This window comes from Protopterus annectens, chromosome 4.part1 (assembly GCF_019279795.1).
Source record: "Protopterus annectens isolate FY-2018-M chromosome 4.part1, PAN1.0, whole genome shotgun sequence".
Lineage (NCBI taxonomy): Eukaryota > Metazoa > Chordata > Ceratodontiformes > Protopteridae > Protopterus > Protopterus annectens.
Window position 1 is genome coordinate 683031658 of NC_056734.1, and position 15819 is coordinate 683047476.

General features: G+C 43.5%; 1 protein-coding gene across 1 annotated transcript in view; it reads right to left on the minus strand.

Moving 5' to 3' along the window:
- SMC4 (structural maintenance of chromosomes 4) overlaps positions 1-15819 on the minus strand; it is a gene marked incomplete in the record, with an annotated part of 1657727 nt that overhangs the window by 174545 nt on the left and 1467363 nt on the right. The window contains 1 exon segment of the mRNA XM_044070462.1: positions 10379-10611. Coding sequence (XP_043926397.1) covers positions 10379-10611 — 233 coding nt within the window.

Genomic DNA, 15819 nt, shown 5'->3' on the forward strand with positions numbered 1-15819 from the left:
TACAAAGTACGTTTTCCAACTTGTTCAGCTGAATGCAATAAATCCTGCAACTCTTTTATCCACAGTCAGAAATCAACATAATTTTCTGTTTAAGTAAACCCATGACATGCTGTTGATATTTAAGTATATGAAATTGACAGTTTAAAGCCCTGATTGCCAAGGTTGCAGACGTGTAAACCTTCTTACCCCATCTATCCAGCACCCTGGAATCTCTATCAGAAGGTGTAGGAGTTTTAGCAATAGAAGCCTTAATGCCCTTGGGAACCTGAGAAATGGTTTATGGGTCAGCAGTAGGGTTTTTAAAAAAATTATTTGTGGGAGTCAGGAATCCTGTAATATCTGTCTGGCTTACTAGGAGCCGGAGGTAGGGAATCAGGAGCCATACTTGACTCTGAGAAATCAACAACAATGTCTAGAACAGGAGGCATAGCCAAAGGCCTATGCTGAGGAAGAAGAAAATCCCTAAGTTTCTTTTTAAATTCTGAGAAAACCTGACTCTCCCAGTGAAAGCGTTCCCTTAAGGTATGCAAAGTTTCTCCAAAAGAAAAATCCTCAGGAGAAGCAGAAGGAATGGAATCTTCTGCATCATAGTTCTCATAAGTGGGAATAGATAATTCCTGATCAGAAGAGGAATCAGAAGAAATAGAAACCTGATCTGAAGATTCATAGTCAGTGCCTTGCCTAGGCCTCTTAAGCATGAGGGGGATGGTTACCCCTGATCAAGGTAATTAAATCCTCAGCCATTTTGATCATTTGTTTTTTAGGCATTGGGGCCCTTACACGTGGCCCAAGCATAGTCATTTTTTAGACATAGTAGTAGTGTTTGGCCTTTGTTTTGAAGATGGCGTCGGTTTAATATACAAATCTTTAGGTCTGAAAACACCCTCAGAATTCGGTGCCTGCTCAGCGGCTTTGGACCCATCTAAGGTAGAGACATCTACGAGTTCAATACTTAAAGCATCTCACAGCATACCAGACTCCGAATGGGTCTCAGTAGAGGCCTGTGAATCAAAAGTGGCGGGTATCAGGGGCTGCGAAAGTGCCTCACTGAGTACCAGCGACTGGCTTAGGAGAAGCTTCTTAGTCAGTTCTGGACCTCGACAGTCTGTCTTTTTCTTTGCGTTTTTAAGGTATTCCGGTAGTGGGATTGCTAACCAACGACATTTATGGATAGTTAAATCTCGAGCCAAAATATTTAGAAGCAAAAATATACAGACGTTTAATAGTGCGTTGATTAAATTTAGCACAAAACCGACAGCAAGGCACGTTGTGGTCAGGGCCTAGGCAAGGAATACAGTACAAATGAAAATCCTTATGAGGTATTTGTTTCCCACAAGTAATACAATTAGTAACTTTTACTGACATCGGTAAGGAGCAAGAAAAAGTTTCCCCAAAGGAGTACTTCACTTAGTTGAAGACATCAGTTCTGAAACTCGAAAACGAAAATTTCAAAAGTCAGCCGACAGGCACTTGTAAACTGCTGCTTCAGGTACCGCGCGGCAAGAACGACTGATGTAATGGCGTCGGCTACATGTTTTATACCTCTGACGACCTGACGTCATGGAAGAAGAGACAGCAAACGACGCAGAACCCAAGACTTTGTTAATCAGGCCGACTGAGGGCAACCTGCCAGCAGATTACCCAGATGTAATAACTGCAACAATGAAACATGAAGAACATCCAAAGGATGCCTTGTTGCGAGAAGTCATGTCCACTTTATGAGTAATGAAGGTATGGGGAGTAGCCCATGTTGCTGCCACGCAAACAGTATCTAAAGGAAGCTTAGCTTGAAAAGCTATGGAGGTAGCCAAGGACCTAGTGGAATGTCCCCTGACTTTCCCTAGGACTGACACATTCCGCGACTCATAAGCGTAAGTAATAGTACTGGACAACCATTTTGAAGGTCACTTTGGGAAGTGATAAGCGTTTGCTCTGCGAAAAGGATACAAACAGCTGATCTGATTTTCTAATGTCCTTGGCCCTTTGAAGATAAAATCCTAATTGCCTGTGGAGATCCAATTGATGTAATTTGTACTCTGCCTTGTTTCCATAATTTGGAAACTAAACAGCAAGTTCAATTGACTGATTCAAATTATAGTCTGAGCAGACTTTTGTTAAAAAGGAAGGATTAGCCCTAAGAGATACTCTATCCTTGTGCAAAATCACATAAGACAGGCGGATGGAAAGTGCCTGCAACTCAGAAATCCGCCTAGCTGATGTAATCGCAACCAAGAAGAGTGTCTTCCATGATAAGAACTTCAGAGGACAAGAAGCACCTGGTTCAAAGGGAGGAAGGATCAGAGCAGCTAGTACTAGGTTTAAATCCCAAGCATGGAGAGGTTCGCGGATAGGAGGCCTTAATAGTGTAGCACCTTTCAGAAAGGCCATGCATAACTTATGGGACATGGCATTAGAACCTATGAGTCCCACATGAAAGTTAGAAATAGCAGCCAGTTGAACACGAATAGTAGCAGCAGCTGCTCCTTTTTTGAAGGTTTCAGCCAGGAAATCCAAAATTTTTGCCACTATAGCTGTAAAAGGATCAATGTCATTATGCTCGTCCCAGAGTGAGAACCTCTTCCATTTAGTAGTGTAAAGCTTCCTAGCAGTTGGTTTATGGGAAGAGACTAAAATATGTTGAACCATCGGAGAGATATCAGGGATCCTGGCTAGGATCAGAAGTGGAGAAACCAAGCTGTCAGCTTGAGAGTTCGAATGGAAGGATGAAGATCGTTCGACTGATGCGTCAGAAGGTCCGGAAACGGGTCCAGAATCCAAGGCTCCTCCTTCAGGTAATGTGATAGAAGAGGGAACCATATCTGACTAGGCCAGTACGGAGCAATGAGGATCAGCTTGCAACTCGGCAACTTTGCTTTCTGCAGAACTTTTGTAATTAAAGGAAAGGGGGGGAAAGCAAAGGATCCCGGGGGGGCCAATTGTGGACCAATGCATCTCTTTGCGACTGTCCAGGAGGGGGAACTAGGAAAAAATAGCTGCTGTATTTGCTGGTTAGATGAGAGGCAAAGAGATTGCAGCGTGGCTGACCCCATCGGCAGAAGATCATAACTGCCGCATCTTGTTTCAGAGATCACTCGTGAGGCATAAGAATTGCCCTGCTGAGCTTGCCATTATCATGTTGGACTTCCCAGAATGTGCATTGCAACCAGAAAACGCTGACGAGATCGCCCATTGCCATACCCGAAGGGCCTCCCGACACAAGGGATAAGATTTGGTTCTGCCCTGTTTATTGATGTACCACACTACTGACATGTTGTTCGTCTGAATTGCTGTATGGCCCAAAGGAAGAGTGTCGTGAAGTGCTTGCAACGGTAGTAACACCACTCTCATCTCCAGGACATTGATGTGCAAATGGTACTCGAGAGGTTGCCAAGTTCCTTGGACTGTCTGCCCCAGAACCCCCCCCCCCAATCTGGGAAGCTTCAGTGGTCATTGTGGCTACTAGAAGAGGGGCTACAAAGGGTCTGCCTAGAGTGACTAGGGAAGAGTGGAGCCACCACTGTAGATATTTCTTGCAAGTATCCGTGATTAAGATCATGTATGACATTGGCAAGTCCTGATACAACCAATGAGTGAAGAGGAGCCACTGCAGGATCCTCATGTGTTAACGGGTTAGCAGAACTAGAGTAACAGCAGCCGCCATTAACCCAAAGACCTTCAGGACAAATCGAGCCTGAATCTTTGATTTTGACAAAAAAGACACCTGACCTCAAATGGCAAGCACCCCTTCTTGTGGAAGCTTGGCTATCATGTCTCTTGTGTTAAGCTGAGTGCCTATGAAAGTAATAGACTGAGAGGGCAACAAGGCAGATTTTTCGTAATTTATTGTGATTCCTAGGTGTGCACAAGTGTGAACCGTGTGGTTCCTGGCCCTTAGGAGATCATGCTTGGTGGTGGCAGTGAGGAGCCAGTCTGGATAAGGAAAAGTACAGCTTAGTACACTTACCATAAGTGTAGATGTTAGAGTGTATTCACTGTTGCAGTCCTTTTTCAAATGGGTTATATGGCACTCGGTAGCCCGCAGTCGGCCAGAATACCGAAGTCCTTGGTATATGATGTTGGCTGCCTCTGGAATTAAGCCAGACGCCAGGTATAAAGCAGGAAAACCAACATCATTTCCTCAGTTTTTCTTGCCATAACTGTCAGGAGCCACCCAAAAATGACCAAGTAAAGAAAAAATCCAGTCTATGCCCTAGGAAGAAAGGGGGATGGAAAGGGGGGGGGAGAGAACCAGGACTGCAACAGTTAATACATTCGAACATCTAAATTTATGTTAAGTGTACACAACTGTACTATGTTCATCGTGTTTCACTGTTGCAAGTCCTTACGAATGGGTTGATTCCAAAAGCCCAGGGAAAAAACAAAAAAGGAGAAGGAACACCACTGATTAATGGCTGGTAAGAATGCCCTGCAACACTGCAGTGGCAAAACCAGCCATGGACTTAGAAAACAAGGACAAATTGTAATTTTGGTGAAAGTGTGGACTTGGTCCAGGTAGCTGCTTCCAGTATGTCCTTAGTAGGTACACCTCTAAGAAAAGCTGTAGAGGTAGCTCTAGTAGAATGGGTCCTAATGCCCAGAGGAGGAACCTTGCCATGTTATAAGTAACAAAAGTGAATACAATGAGCAATCCACTTATAAACAAGTCTGTTTAGAAATAGCTTTGCCCTGGGCTCCAAGAGCAAAACTGACCAACAACTTATCTGACTTTCGGAAAGGTTTAGTCTACAGCATCAGAGTACTCAAAACCAGAAAAAAGCTGAGCATGTCCTTCATCAGCAGAGTTGCTAGAAACTTTCAAGTCTGAGGCAGATAAAACATCTGGGGACGATTCCCTAGCCATCTTACGAGGCTGAGAGCCCCTGATAAGAGTTAAGAGATCACTAGCCATCTTAACCATCTGAGCCTGAGGTAACTGAGGGGAGGCCGACACCTGTTTAGTAGTAGATTTTCTGCAGAGAGACTTACTAGAAAGCCGAAGTGACTTGGGAGGCCTAGCCACCGCAGAAATGTCAGCAGAGGTCGGTCTGGATCTGGTCTCCGGGAGGAGTAAAAAGGCTTCAGAAGCCGGCGCCTGCCTAGTGGCTCCGGAGCCATCAGAGACGATGACTGGCAGAGGGTCAGAAGGCAAGGTAGAAGCCTGAGAAATGGAGGACTCAGGAAAGGCCTCCGAAGACGCCTGCTGCTGAACATCAACAGACTGCAGGGGCAAGCAAAGTGCCTCACTAGCTGCCACTGGACAGACAACCAACTTAACAGGGATGTCGTTGGTTATTTTAACCCTAGGCCTGTCTCAGTCCTTATCCTTGCGCTTCTTAGGCACATCTGAAGTCGGGAGACCAGAAGACGCCATACCAACGAACTCAGGCCAAACTACTAAGTGCTTATACAAAATCCTAGCTCTACGGCGTATGGTACGTGGGTTAAAAGAAGCACAGATATCACAATTTGGGACCTCGTGCTCAAGGCCCAAACAAGTAATACAGTAAGAATTAACATCACGATGTGGAATCTGTTTTCCACAGGCAAGACGGTTATTAATTTTCTCTGACGTTTGTTAAAGCAAGAAAAAAGGGTCCCCAACGGGGTACTTATCTGAGGACGTCTTCAACTTTAGAAGTCTGAATACAAAAAGGTAATCGGCTGACAGACACTCATGCGAATTGCTTCTGCTTCGGGCTCCACGGCAAGACAGACTGAGAAAATGACATTGGCTGCCTGCCTTTATACCGGATGTCCTAGCGTCAGGCTTAATCCAGAGGCAGCCATCATATACCAAGTACTTTGGTATTCTGGCCGATTGTGGGCTACCGCGAGCTGGATAACCCATTTGCACGGACTGCAACAGTGAAACACAAACATCACCTGGAGTCCCAAACGTCTCAGATGAGCCATGACTACTGCCACGCATTTGGTGAACACCCTGGGGGCTGTGGAGACGCCAAAGGGCAGAGCTCTGAACTGATGACTGGCTCCCAGCCGGAAACGTAAATGTCTCCTGCACCCTGTCCATTTTTATGTGGTAGTACATATCCCGGAGATCAAAAGAGAAAATCCAATCGTCCTAACCAAAAAAGGTTAGAATGGACTGCAGTGTCATCATCTGGAACTTGGTCTTTTTTACTGACCAGTAAGCTACAGAGATCCAAGATAGGTTTCCAGTCTCCTGTCTTCTTTGGAACTAAAAAGAACCTTGAGTAAAGTTTTGGATTCTATCTGGTCTGTGGGGACTTCCTGAATGGCTCTTTTTTGCAGCAACGTTTTTACTTCTAGGGCTGCTTGATCCCGAAGAATGGGTGGAACATCTGGGATTGTTGATTTTTGACTTCTTGTGGGTGCTTGGAAAAGGGAATTTTGTAACCCCTGGATATTATGCACTGTACCCATTCGTCTTCTGTTATATCTTGCCAGGCTCTTGGGTACAGCAAAATTCTGCCCCCGACTGTCACCAGAAGTGAGCAGCTGGGCAATCCTTCAAGGATTCAGAAAGGGTCTGTCAGAGAACTTATCCCTGTTGTGGACCATCCCAGCGTGAGGTCGGTGTCTCCCGTTATTTCCCCCTCTGCCTCTGGGGAATTATCTCCACGAGTGTCTGGCGAAGCTCCCTGGGATTTATGGAACCACATTTTCTCACTCGTTTGGCCTTTGGGATAAGGCTGGGATGGAGTGGAAAAAAAGACTCATAACGGCAGAGAGTTTTGCCATCATGCTCATTCCTGGTAATCATAATGGCAGAGTTTTGCCATCATGTTCACTCCTGGTAAGAGTCTCCAGAACTTGCGGCCCGAACAAGGCCGAGCTGTCAAGGGGGGCGTTCTTAAAGGAGGACTTGAAGGGCTCCACAAATTGACAAAGGCGCATCTAGGAGTGTCTGCGAAGAGCTACTCCTGTGCCTGCAGCCCTGCTCGCTCCATCTGCTGCTTAAGAAATCAAGCGCATGGAGGAGTTGACAATGGAGGTTAGGGTCGCTAGTTGGCTAGCAGACTTGGAAGCCGCTCCCTCAGCTGAAGGATCCTGGTGGGTATCTCCCAACTCTTTAAGGAGATCCCTCTGAAGCTTTGTAAAATGGTCAAGTAGTTCAGCGACCGAAGAGTAAAGGCGGCTGAAGGGAAAACATGTTTCCCATACCTATCCATGGCTCTAGACTCCTTGTTTGGTGGATGGATAGAAGAGGAAGTCTCCGCAAGTTCCTTCTTGGTGGCTGCTGCCACCACCATAGCAGAACTAGCACACCTTTGGACAGGAAAGACTAGTCATCTGGTGCAGTGATAAATTTGTTTGACCTTCTCAGAAGAGGCTCCACGGACTCTGGAGCACTCCAGGACTTTCGACTCACGACAGCCAAAAGTGGGTCTAAAGGCGGACACCCCCAGCAGGTGGAAGGTCAGGAACCAAATGCTTCCAGGTACACGGACTCATCCTCAAAAGGGTCAATGGACTTTGTTTCCCTTCTAAGGATCTCCAGAATGTCTGAGAATGAAACATCTTCAGAGGGGGACAGTGGGAACCCTTCAGAGTCATTCAAGTCTATATCAGAGGTGAATGACTCAGGGGAGTCCACATGTTTCCGCTTACATTTTCTCTTCCTGGGAACCTCCTCTGAGGCATTCTCAGGAGAGATCTCGGAAGAGGGGTTGCCCAGTGGGGCATCCTGGGGCATTGGTTCCCTACGCTTGGGACAGAGAAGAATCTGAGGCAAACACAGGTATCAACTGGGACGGAGCCAATGAAGCAGACTGTGGAGCAGTCTCTGTGGACAGCACACTCATCACCTCTAAGGCACCACGGTCTGAAATGGAGGGAGGCTCCGAGGAGCCCAGAGACCATCTCCGCACTGAAGGCGATTGCGCCAAGGCAGATGTGGGAGCCAAACTCACTTGTGCCGAAGCCCCGAGAGGGAGAGCGGGGTCTGATAAGGGTCCTATGCCACTTCCCCCCCTTGGAGCAGACGAGGGAATCTTGGAGCCCAGACTTGTTTACACAGCGAATGTCGGAACTGACAGAGCAAGGGTCGTCTGAACAGACTGTTCCACCACTACCTCCATGCACTCCAGCTCTGAACTAGACGCAGTTGGAGGAGGAACAAAGATAGGGCCCTGACTGGAAAATGGAGCCACTTCCTTCTGGGCTGAACCTGACAATTGAGCAAATACCAGTGTCTTGAGAAGCCTCTTCACCACTCTCTGCACATCAGATAAACTTGTGGATGATCGAGATGAGTGGGCCAAGAACCGGTGACTACCTGCTTCTGATTGTAACAGTGGTGACCGAGGCACAGATCTCACCGGGTCTGAGGAAGGAGATCTCAACCTCTTATGAGTCCGGGATGGCTCCGAAGCCACAGATGGAGCCACAGGAACAGAGGAATCCTCGGAGTCAACAATCCGCCCCGAAGGATCCGAAGATTTAGATTTTCCCTTTGTCAGCACTGAAGGTGGAGCCAACAGAGAAGCTGGTTTATCATCACATTTTGAAGGCTGAGTAACCGAAGCAACCTCAACCTGAGGTTTTTAACAACCCTCTCAGGATCAACTTGTTGCGCCTTTCCTGAAATACTTGAGCACTGAAAGCATGACAGAGCAAAAATCTTGAAGGTAGACTGCACCTAAACAGTAAACGCAACTCGTGTGCCCGTCCATAAAGGGACATTTTTTGGCAACACAGGTCACATTTTTTTAAAGCCTGACTGCTTTGCAGACTCTAGACATAATTACAGACAAGAATGTCACAAGCATGTAAAAAAAGGAGATTTTTTTTTTTTAAAAAAAGAGGGAAGATAGATAAGGAGGCAGTAGCCATTAAATGGCTAAATCTCCCAAAGGGAGAACGCCTCCAACTTAAATGGCTTTTCCCCTAAGAAGCAAGGAGGGAAAAAGGGAAAGATAACCCTTTAAAAAAAAACGGGCCGCTGACAAAACACAGAAAAAAAAACATGCCTGAAGAAATGCCAGCCTATAAGTACAAACATCTGCACAGAGTATAAGAAACAGCCTTATAAGCACAAACATCTGTAATGAGTATAGGGGTAATAAGACAGTTAAATTCTAATACAAAACAGACCTGAACAAACAGCAATTTTGATAGAAAAATTAAATTAGCCTGAGCCAGCAGAACACAATCTCGACGATGCAAGCGGCAAATGAGATCTGGGTATCTACCACTAAGCATGCTGAGATAAGGGGTTAGCCACGAGCCAAAAAGGATCCTTTCAGCTTTAGAAGTGACAAAGTCGGAGCAAAGATCGGCTCCGAACCCAACCAGGATGAAGGAAGGCGAGATGGACAACATAACATCACAAATTATAAACAGAAAGCACTTACCCCAATCCCTTGCAAAACTTCCATTTAAAGCTGTTTAAAAGTTACTTAATCATTAAAGAAACTTTCACCTGGCTTAAGTTTTATAGGAAAAGTTTTCTGTAACAAAAAAAAAAAAGTGGAAGTTTCCCCCCGTTGAAGGAAAAAAATCTATCTGCTTTTCCATTTCTGAGCAGTCTACCATTGAAATCCTGCATAGGAGCTCTCTCTGATGGCAGGAAAACTCTGAAGGGCTTGACGCCCAATTTTAGTCAGCTCGAGTTAATAGTTAGGGTATGCGGAAGGTCCATCTAAAAGCTTTGGAAGCTGGCCAGCTGTTATATTCTTAGCAGGATACAACCCATTAGCTTGGGCGTCTGCAGCAGTGATTAACACCACCGACTGTGAGAACAATGTAGGTGAGAGACTTTTTGTACCCCGAAAGTTTTTATTGAAAAAGTTTCTATTGGAAGAAACTTGTATGACAATACCAAAAAAGATCCCGATAGGACATACCTTTTGACCCAGCACAAGGCAATACATAGATTTAGAATGCTTATACTGGATTTCCAGCCTTCAACTGCAAGGGTACTTATTTGTCACAAGAAGCTTTGGCTGGTGGTGGTGGAGCTCAGAGTTGTTTGGGCAAAGCTCCCTGTACAAAAGCAAAGGGAACACAACTAACCTTGTTTTACACACCATAAATCAAGCGGTACAACAAGATAACACTACTGATAATACTTCTAACCTTTATGGTGGTAAGGGAGAAATAAAAAGGGGGGGCTTGCCTTTCCCTTTCAAGAATGGAGGCAACTGGATCAAAAACCTTGGATAACAAAAAGGCATTCATTAAAAAATGATAAAAGATTAAGTCTTGGGGATGATCATTCAAAGTCACCTGAAAGGACGGTAAGAGAAAAAGCTGAGACAGTGGTAAATGAAGGCTGGCTGCTCAAACTATGGTTTCTCACAAAAAAGGCTCAGCAAGAACCTAACCATTAACTACAAGAAAACACTAAACCTTAAACATTTAAAGCAATACCACTAAGACTTTAAATACACACCTGAACATAATTCCTTCAGAAAACGGATCCAAGCTGTCTACTAGTTCAAGTTCAGCATCTCCACCCAGTGTCAGCATTTGGTAGTTTTCTTTCAGCTTGTTAGTGATTACATTAAATCCAGCCATGAATTCATACAGCCTTTGCTTTCTTAAATCTTCGTAGGCCCGTCTAAAATTGTCTCTCTCGTTGGTGATCTCATCCAGCTCAGCAACTCGCTGAAGGTAAAGTTCTTCCTGTAATTCAACAATTTACTTTTACATGTGTGTACCATTAGTGGGAGCAGAAATCCCTGCATCATTGTTGTCTAAACTGGGTCTGCTAAAGCTCTTAACTATGGCTACTTTTAACAGATTTCAGTCTCGAAGGGATAACGGACAGCAAAAGTAACAGTTTCAGGAAAAAATTGCAGAGGACGACTTTTAATCACATTGTGTAAACATTACCAACTGTCCTTACCATCTGTGCTTAGGCACTGTCACTAGAATGCAATCCAGATTCTTTCAAGCAAGCCACTGCAACACTAGATGTTATACACAGACCAGTGAGATGCAAGTCAATGCCAAACGGAAAGTGAGTCAAGTCCAGACTTGATCCTTGACTCTCTTAGGACAAATAAGAACTTAACAGATTACTGCAAAGTATAGTGGGTAGGCATACTTACTGTAACAGTAGATGCCCAAGGTGAATTCACTAACATTAATGATCATGTTTTAACATGGTAAAACAAAACAAAACAAAAAAAGTTATGTACTCACCATAACATTCCATCTGTGTTGCCCATTTTCATTCTTCATCAGCCATAGGGTTCAGATCTGTACCTCGGATACAACTCAGCTGTTAGTATAGCTTATGGCCAACTGAAACTCTCAAGCTCCTCCTTACCCACAATGCAACAAACCCTAATACATGAGATCTAGTTTGCTAGATAACTTAAGAAATATTAGAATTATGGTCTTGACAAAGGAAACCAGTATCTGGACCACCATACAATAGACTGTGGTGTCTAACATCTCATTCTTCCAGAAGTCCATGATGACAAAGGCTGAAGGGGTTGGTGGGTGGGGAGGTGAAGAAAGAAAATGGACAACATAGATAGAACGTTATGGCAAGTACATAACTTCATCTGATGTCAATTTCCATTCATTCTTCTATCACTGGGGCAGAATCCCCAGCTACTTGAAATCCTGGGTGCACTCTAACAATGTTTGAGCATGGCTGAACCAAAGGGCTGCTCTTCCCCTCGAGACTGGATCCAATTTGTAACAGCTAATAAAAATGAAAATTAGCTCAAGCAGCAGTTGCACAAATGTTATTCATGGAATGACTGGGTAAAAATACTGACAAGGTTGCCATAGATCTAGTAGAGTAGGCTTTTAAAGGTTTGATAATGAAATGACCGATTTACTATACACAACGGATATGCAGTCAGTAATCCATGTTGTCAATGTTACCCTTTGCAACAGATTTACCTAGTTTGTTGTCTGCAAAGGATATTACTGATCAGACTTTCTTACCTCTATTCTGTGCAAGCAGAAATGCAATTGTCTACGAACATCAAGCAAATGTTAACACTCACTTACGTTTTCAAATTTTGAAAAGAAAATGGGCAAATAGACTGATGGTGAATTCTGACACTATCCTAGGAAGGAATGAAGGAATGGTTGGTTCTTAACATCACACTATCCTTTAAGAAAAATCAAGTAATGAGGTTTAGATGATAATGCCTGAAGTTCTGAAATTCTTCTGGCAAAGACAAGACACCAGAAACATTTTTTCAAGGTCAGAAATATAAGATCACATTTAACTGTTGGTTCCAATGGAGGCTGGATTAAGGCCCGCAAAAGAAGATTCAAATCACATGGAAGAGTATAATCACTATAAGGTGGTCTAAGTAAAACAGTACATATTAAAGCCTTGCATATCATAGTAGAGGCCAAGGAAGAATCGTTGCTGCTAACTGAACTTTAAAGGAAAACTCCACATTAGAACTCAAAACATTTTTTTCATTGCATCTTTGTTTTAGAGATATTTCAATGCCTCAAAATCACTCCAAGTGCTTCTTTTACAATCTTAATGGGTTTCCCTCAAAATGGTGGATGATGGGGCCTGCCTTGGTAACGTAATCTTATTTTCTTGATTTCATTCCTTCTTCCCAGAATACATTTAAAGTTCTCTTTATAGGAAGCATGCTAGATAAAAGAAAGTGGTGTTTTCTCATGCCATTAAGATAGAATGGCAGGACTGTGAAGCCCAATCACCTAAATACTCCTTATGTAACAGAGGGGCTACTTCTAGGTTTTCCTGACTGAGCCTCACTTACAGTGGATATAGAAAGTGTACACACCCCGGTTAAAATGCCAGGTTTTTGTGATATAAAAAATAAGACCACAGTAAATCTTTCAAAACTTTTCCTACCTTTAATGTGACCTATAACCGGTAAATTCCATTGAAAAACAACCAAATCTGTTAGGCGAAAAATATAAAAAAATAAAAAAAGGACAATAAGCTGGCTGCACAAGTGTGCACACCCTTAAACTAATAATTTGTTGAAACACCTTTTGATTTAATTACAGCATTCAGTCTTCTTGGGTACACACCTGCCATCAATTAGTGAGACTCTGATTAACCCCAAATAAAGTTCAGCTATCCTAGTACGATTTTCCTGACATTTACTCAGTTGCCTGCTACAGCAAAAAAAACGTTATGTACTCACCACAACATTCCATCTAAGTAGTTGTACTTGATTTGTCTTCAATCTGTGCATTCTGGATCCATAGTGGATCAGTTACGGCCACTTTTCCAGCATCTGATCCGAGCTCCAAGATCCTCCCCTTACCCATAACGCCCAGTCTCCTTCCTCCCTTCAAATAGTTTGCTGCCAAAAAACATCACGCATTCCCGACCTAATACCTTGTCACAACCGGTAACCCGAAAATCCTGAGCCCAAGTATGACCAAGGACATTACTGATATAACCATTTCCATATATGGTCAGTATCACAGTGACAAGGGTAGGGAGAAGGAGTGGGGGTATGGTTGAAGACAAAGAAAACTACTCGGAACATTATAGTGAATACATAACTTCTTTATCTGAAGTAGCTGACTCATTTGGTCTTCAACCTGTAGGACAGTCTCCAGCTACCAAACACCTAGGTGGGCCTCATGGAAGGATATTCTGGAGCACAGCGGAACCAAACGATGCCCTGCTCCTGGACACTATATCCAATTTGTAATGTGAAATGAAGGTATGAGAGGAGGACCCAAGTAGCTGCAGAACAGATATCATCCAGCAAAACCCTGGACCAAAAGGCAGCTTAAGAAGCCATAGACCTAGTCGAATGCAGCTTTATCTGCCCTGGAGGGGAAATTCCCTTGACAGAGTAGGCTCGAATAATGCATTGTGAAATCCAACAAGCAATTATTACTTTGGAAATTGGGTTACACAAGAAAGGTTTGGAATACAAATAACTGATTTGATTTACGAAAAGTTTTCATCCTGTGCAAGTAAAATCTCAATTGTCTATGCACATCCAGCAGATGTAATTTGTAATCTCCCTTGTTCTGAAAATTAGGAAAAAAACTAAGACTGATCACTTCTGATGCTACTTTACGGAGGACAGGTTAGTACGCAAGGACACAGTCTTTGTGAAAGATCATATAAGGAACCTTCATGGATTAAGCTTGAACTTCTGACACCTTCTTGGCAAAAGTAAAGGTGACCAAAAAGGCACTCTAAGACAAAAATTGTAAATCTACACAGGCTGCAGGTTCAAAGTGTGGGTGAGTGGGTGGGGGGACTAAAGCCTGAAGTACCAAAGTAAGGATGCATGAGGCGTAGAATTCTTCACCAGGGGGTCTAAGAAAAAAGGTACCTTTAAGGAAGGTCTTGCATAGTTTAGAAGAAGCCAAGAACGACATGTTTTCACCAACATGAAAACTGGAAATAGCTGCCAATTGGACTTTGACTGTAGAGGAACTGGCACCCTGCTGAAAAATTCTCACAAAAAACAAACTGCAAACACAGGGGCAGTAGACGAGTCTAATGCATGCTGCAAAGCCCATATGGAAAAACATTTCTACTTGATAAGGATAAACCTTTCTAGTAGAAGACTTGTGATCCACCACCAGAATAGTCTTAACTGGGGATGATAAACCTGGAGTGCTAACTATCATGGAAACTGGAGCAGTCATGCAGTGAGCTTCACTGTCCAAGTCTGGTTGAGGAATACCCGAGGGATGAGAAATAAGATCTGGAACTGGATCCAATGTCCATGGTGGAACTACTAGGTGAAACCATAGAAAGGAAAACCAAACTTAGCGAGTCCAGAATGGGGCGATGAGGATCACAGTGCTCACCAACCTGCAAGATTTTTGAAGAAACTTCAAAATGAGGGGTAGTGGAGGACAAGCATAAAGACTGGGAAGCCAAGCATGGACCAAGTGCATCTCTGGGGGCTTCTCCCTGAAAAGATGGTTCAGAGCAAAGAACCTGCTGCATTTCGTGTTGGAAGGCAATGCAAAAAGATCACAGCAAGGACGACCTCACTTTAGAAAGATCTGTTCTGCCACTGAAGGATTCAGCGACCACTCGTAAGGCATCAGAATAGACCTGCTGAGACTGTTCGCAAGAATGCTGGACCGCCCGGGATGTGTGTTGCCACAAGAAAATGGTCGGGAGAGCTTGACCATTTCCACATTCTCATGGCTTCGCTACATAAAGCATAAGATCTGGCTCCCCAAATTTATGTACCAGACGACAAACATACTGTGTCTGAATTGCAACTGTCCCTAGAAGGAGATGGGCATGAAGGGCCAGCAGCGCAAGAACTGCATTCATCTCTAGGACATTGATACGCAAGCTGGTCTTGGGAGGGGACCAATCATCTAAACACAATAACCATGAACATACATATGACAGGGGCATGGATCTCAATACACATTCACACATTGTATTTATACTATTAAGTTTTCAAAATGTTTCTTCTGCCATTCTACAGCAGTAGTATATGCAGGTATTTGTGCATCTTGTAAAGCATTTTATGTAGGTAAAACTACAAGAAAACTTTCAGATAGAATTAAGGAGAATCAAGGAGCCATCAGGGCAAAGAACTTAAATAATGCCCTTGCTAAACATAGCATTTTTTGTACTTTTTAGTAAATTTTACTTCATAGTATTAGAACAAGTTAACTGTTTTTTTGGAGATTGGGAATAATATTTAGAACGAAGAGAACTTAAATGGCAATTACTGCTTAATTCTGAAACATACCCTGGTCTGAATTAAAGTGTTAATATTAAATGCGCTTTAAAATGGAAGATTTAATTCTATTTTGACAGCTGTTCTATTTTCACAGTTGCTTTCTTTCTACAAAATGTGTTGGCATCCATCCATGACCTTTGACACACGTGTTGGTCACCACTCGTACAGTTATATGAATATTCAT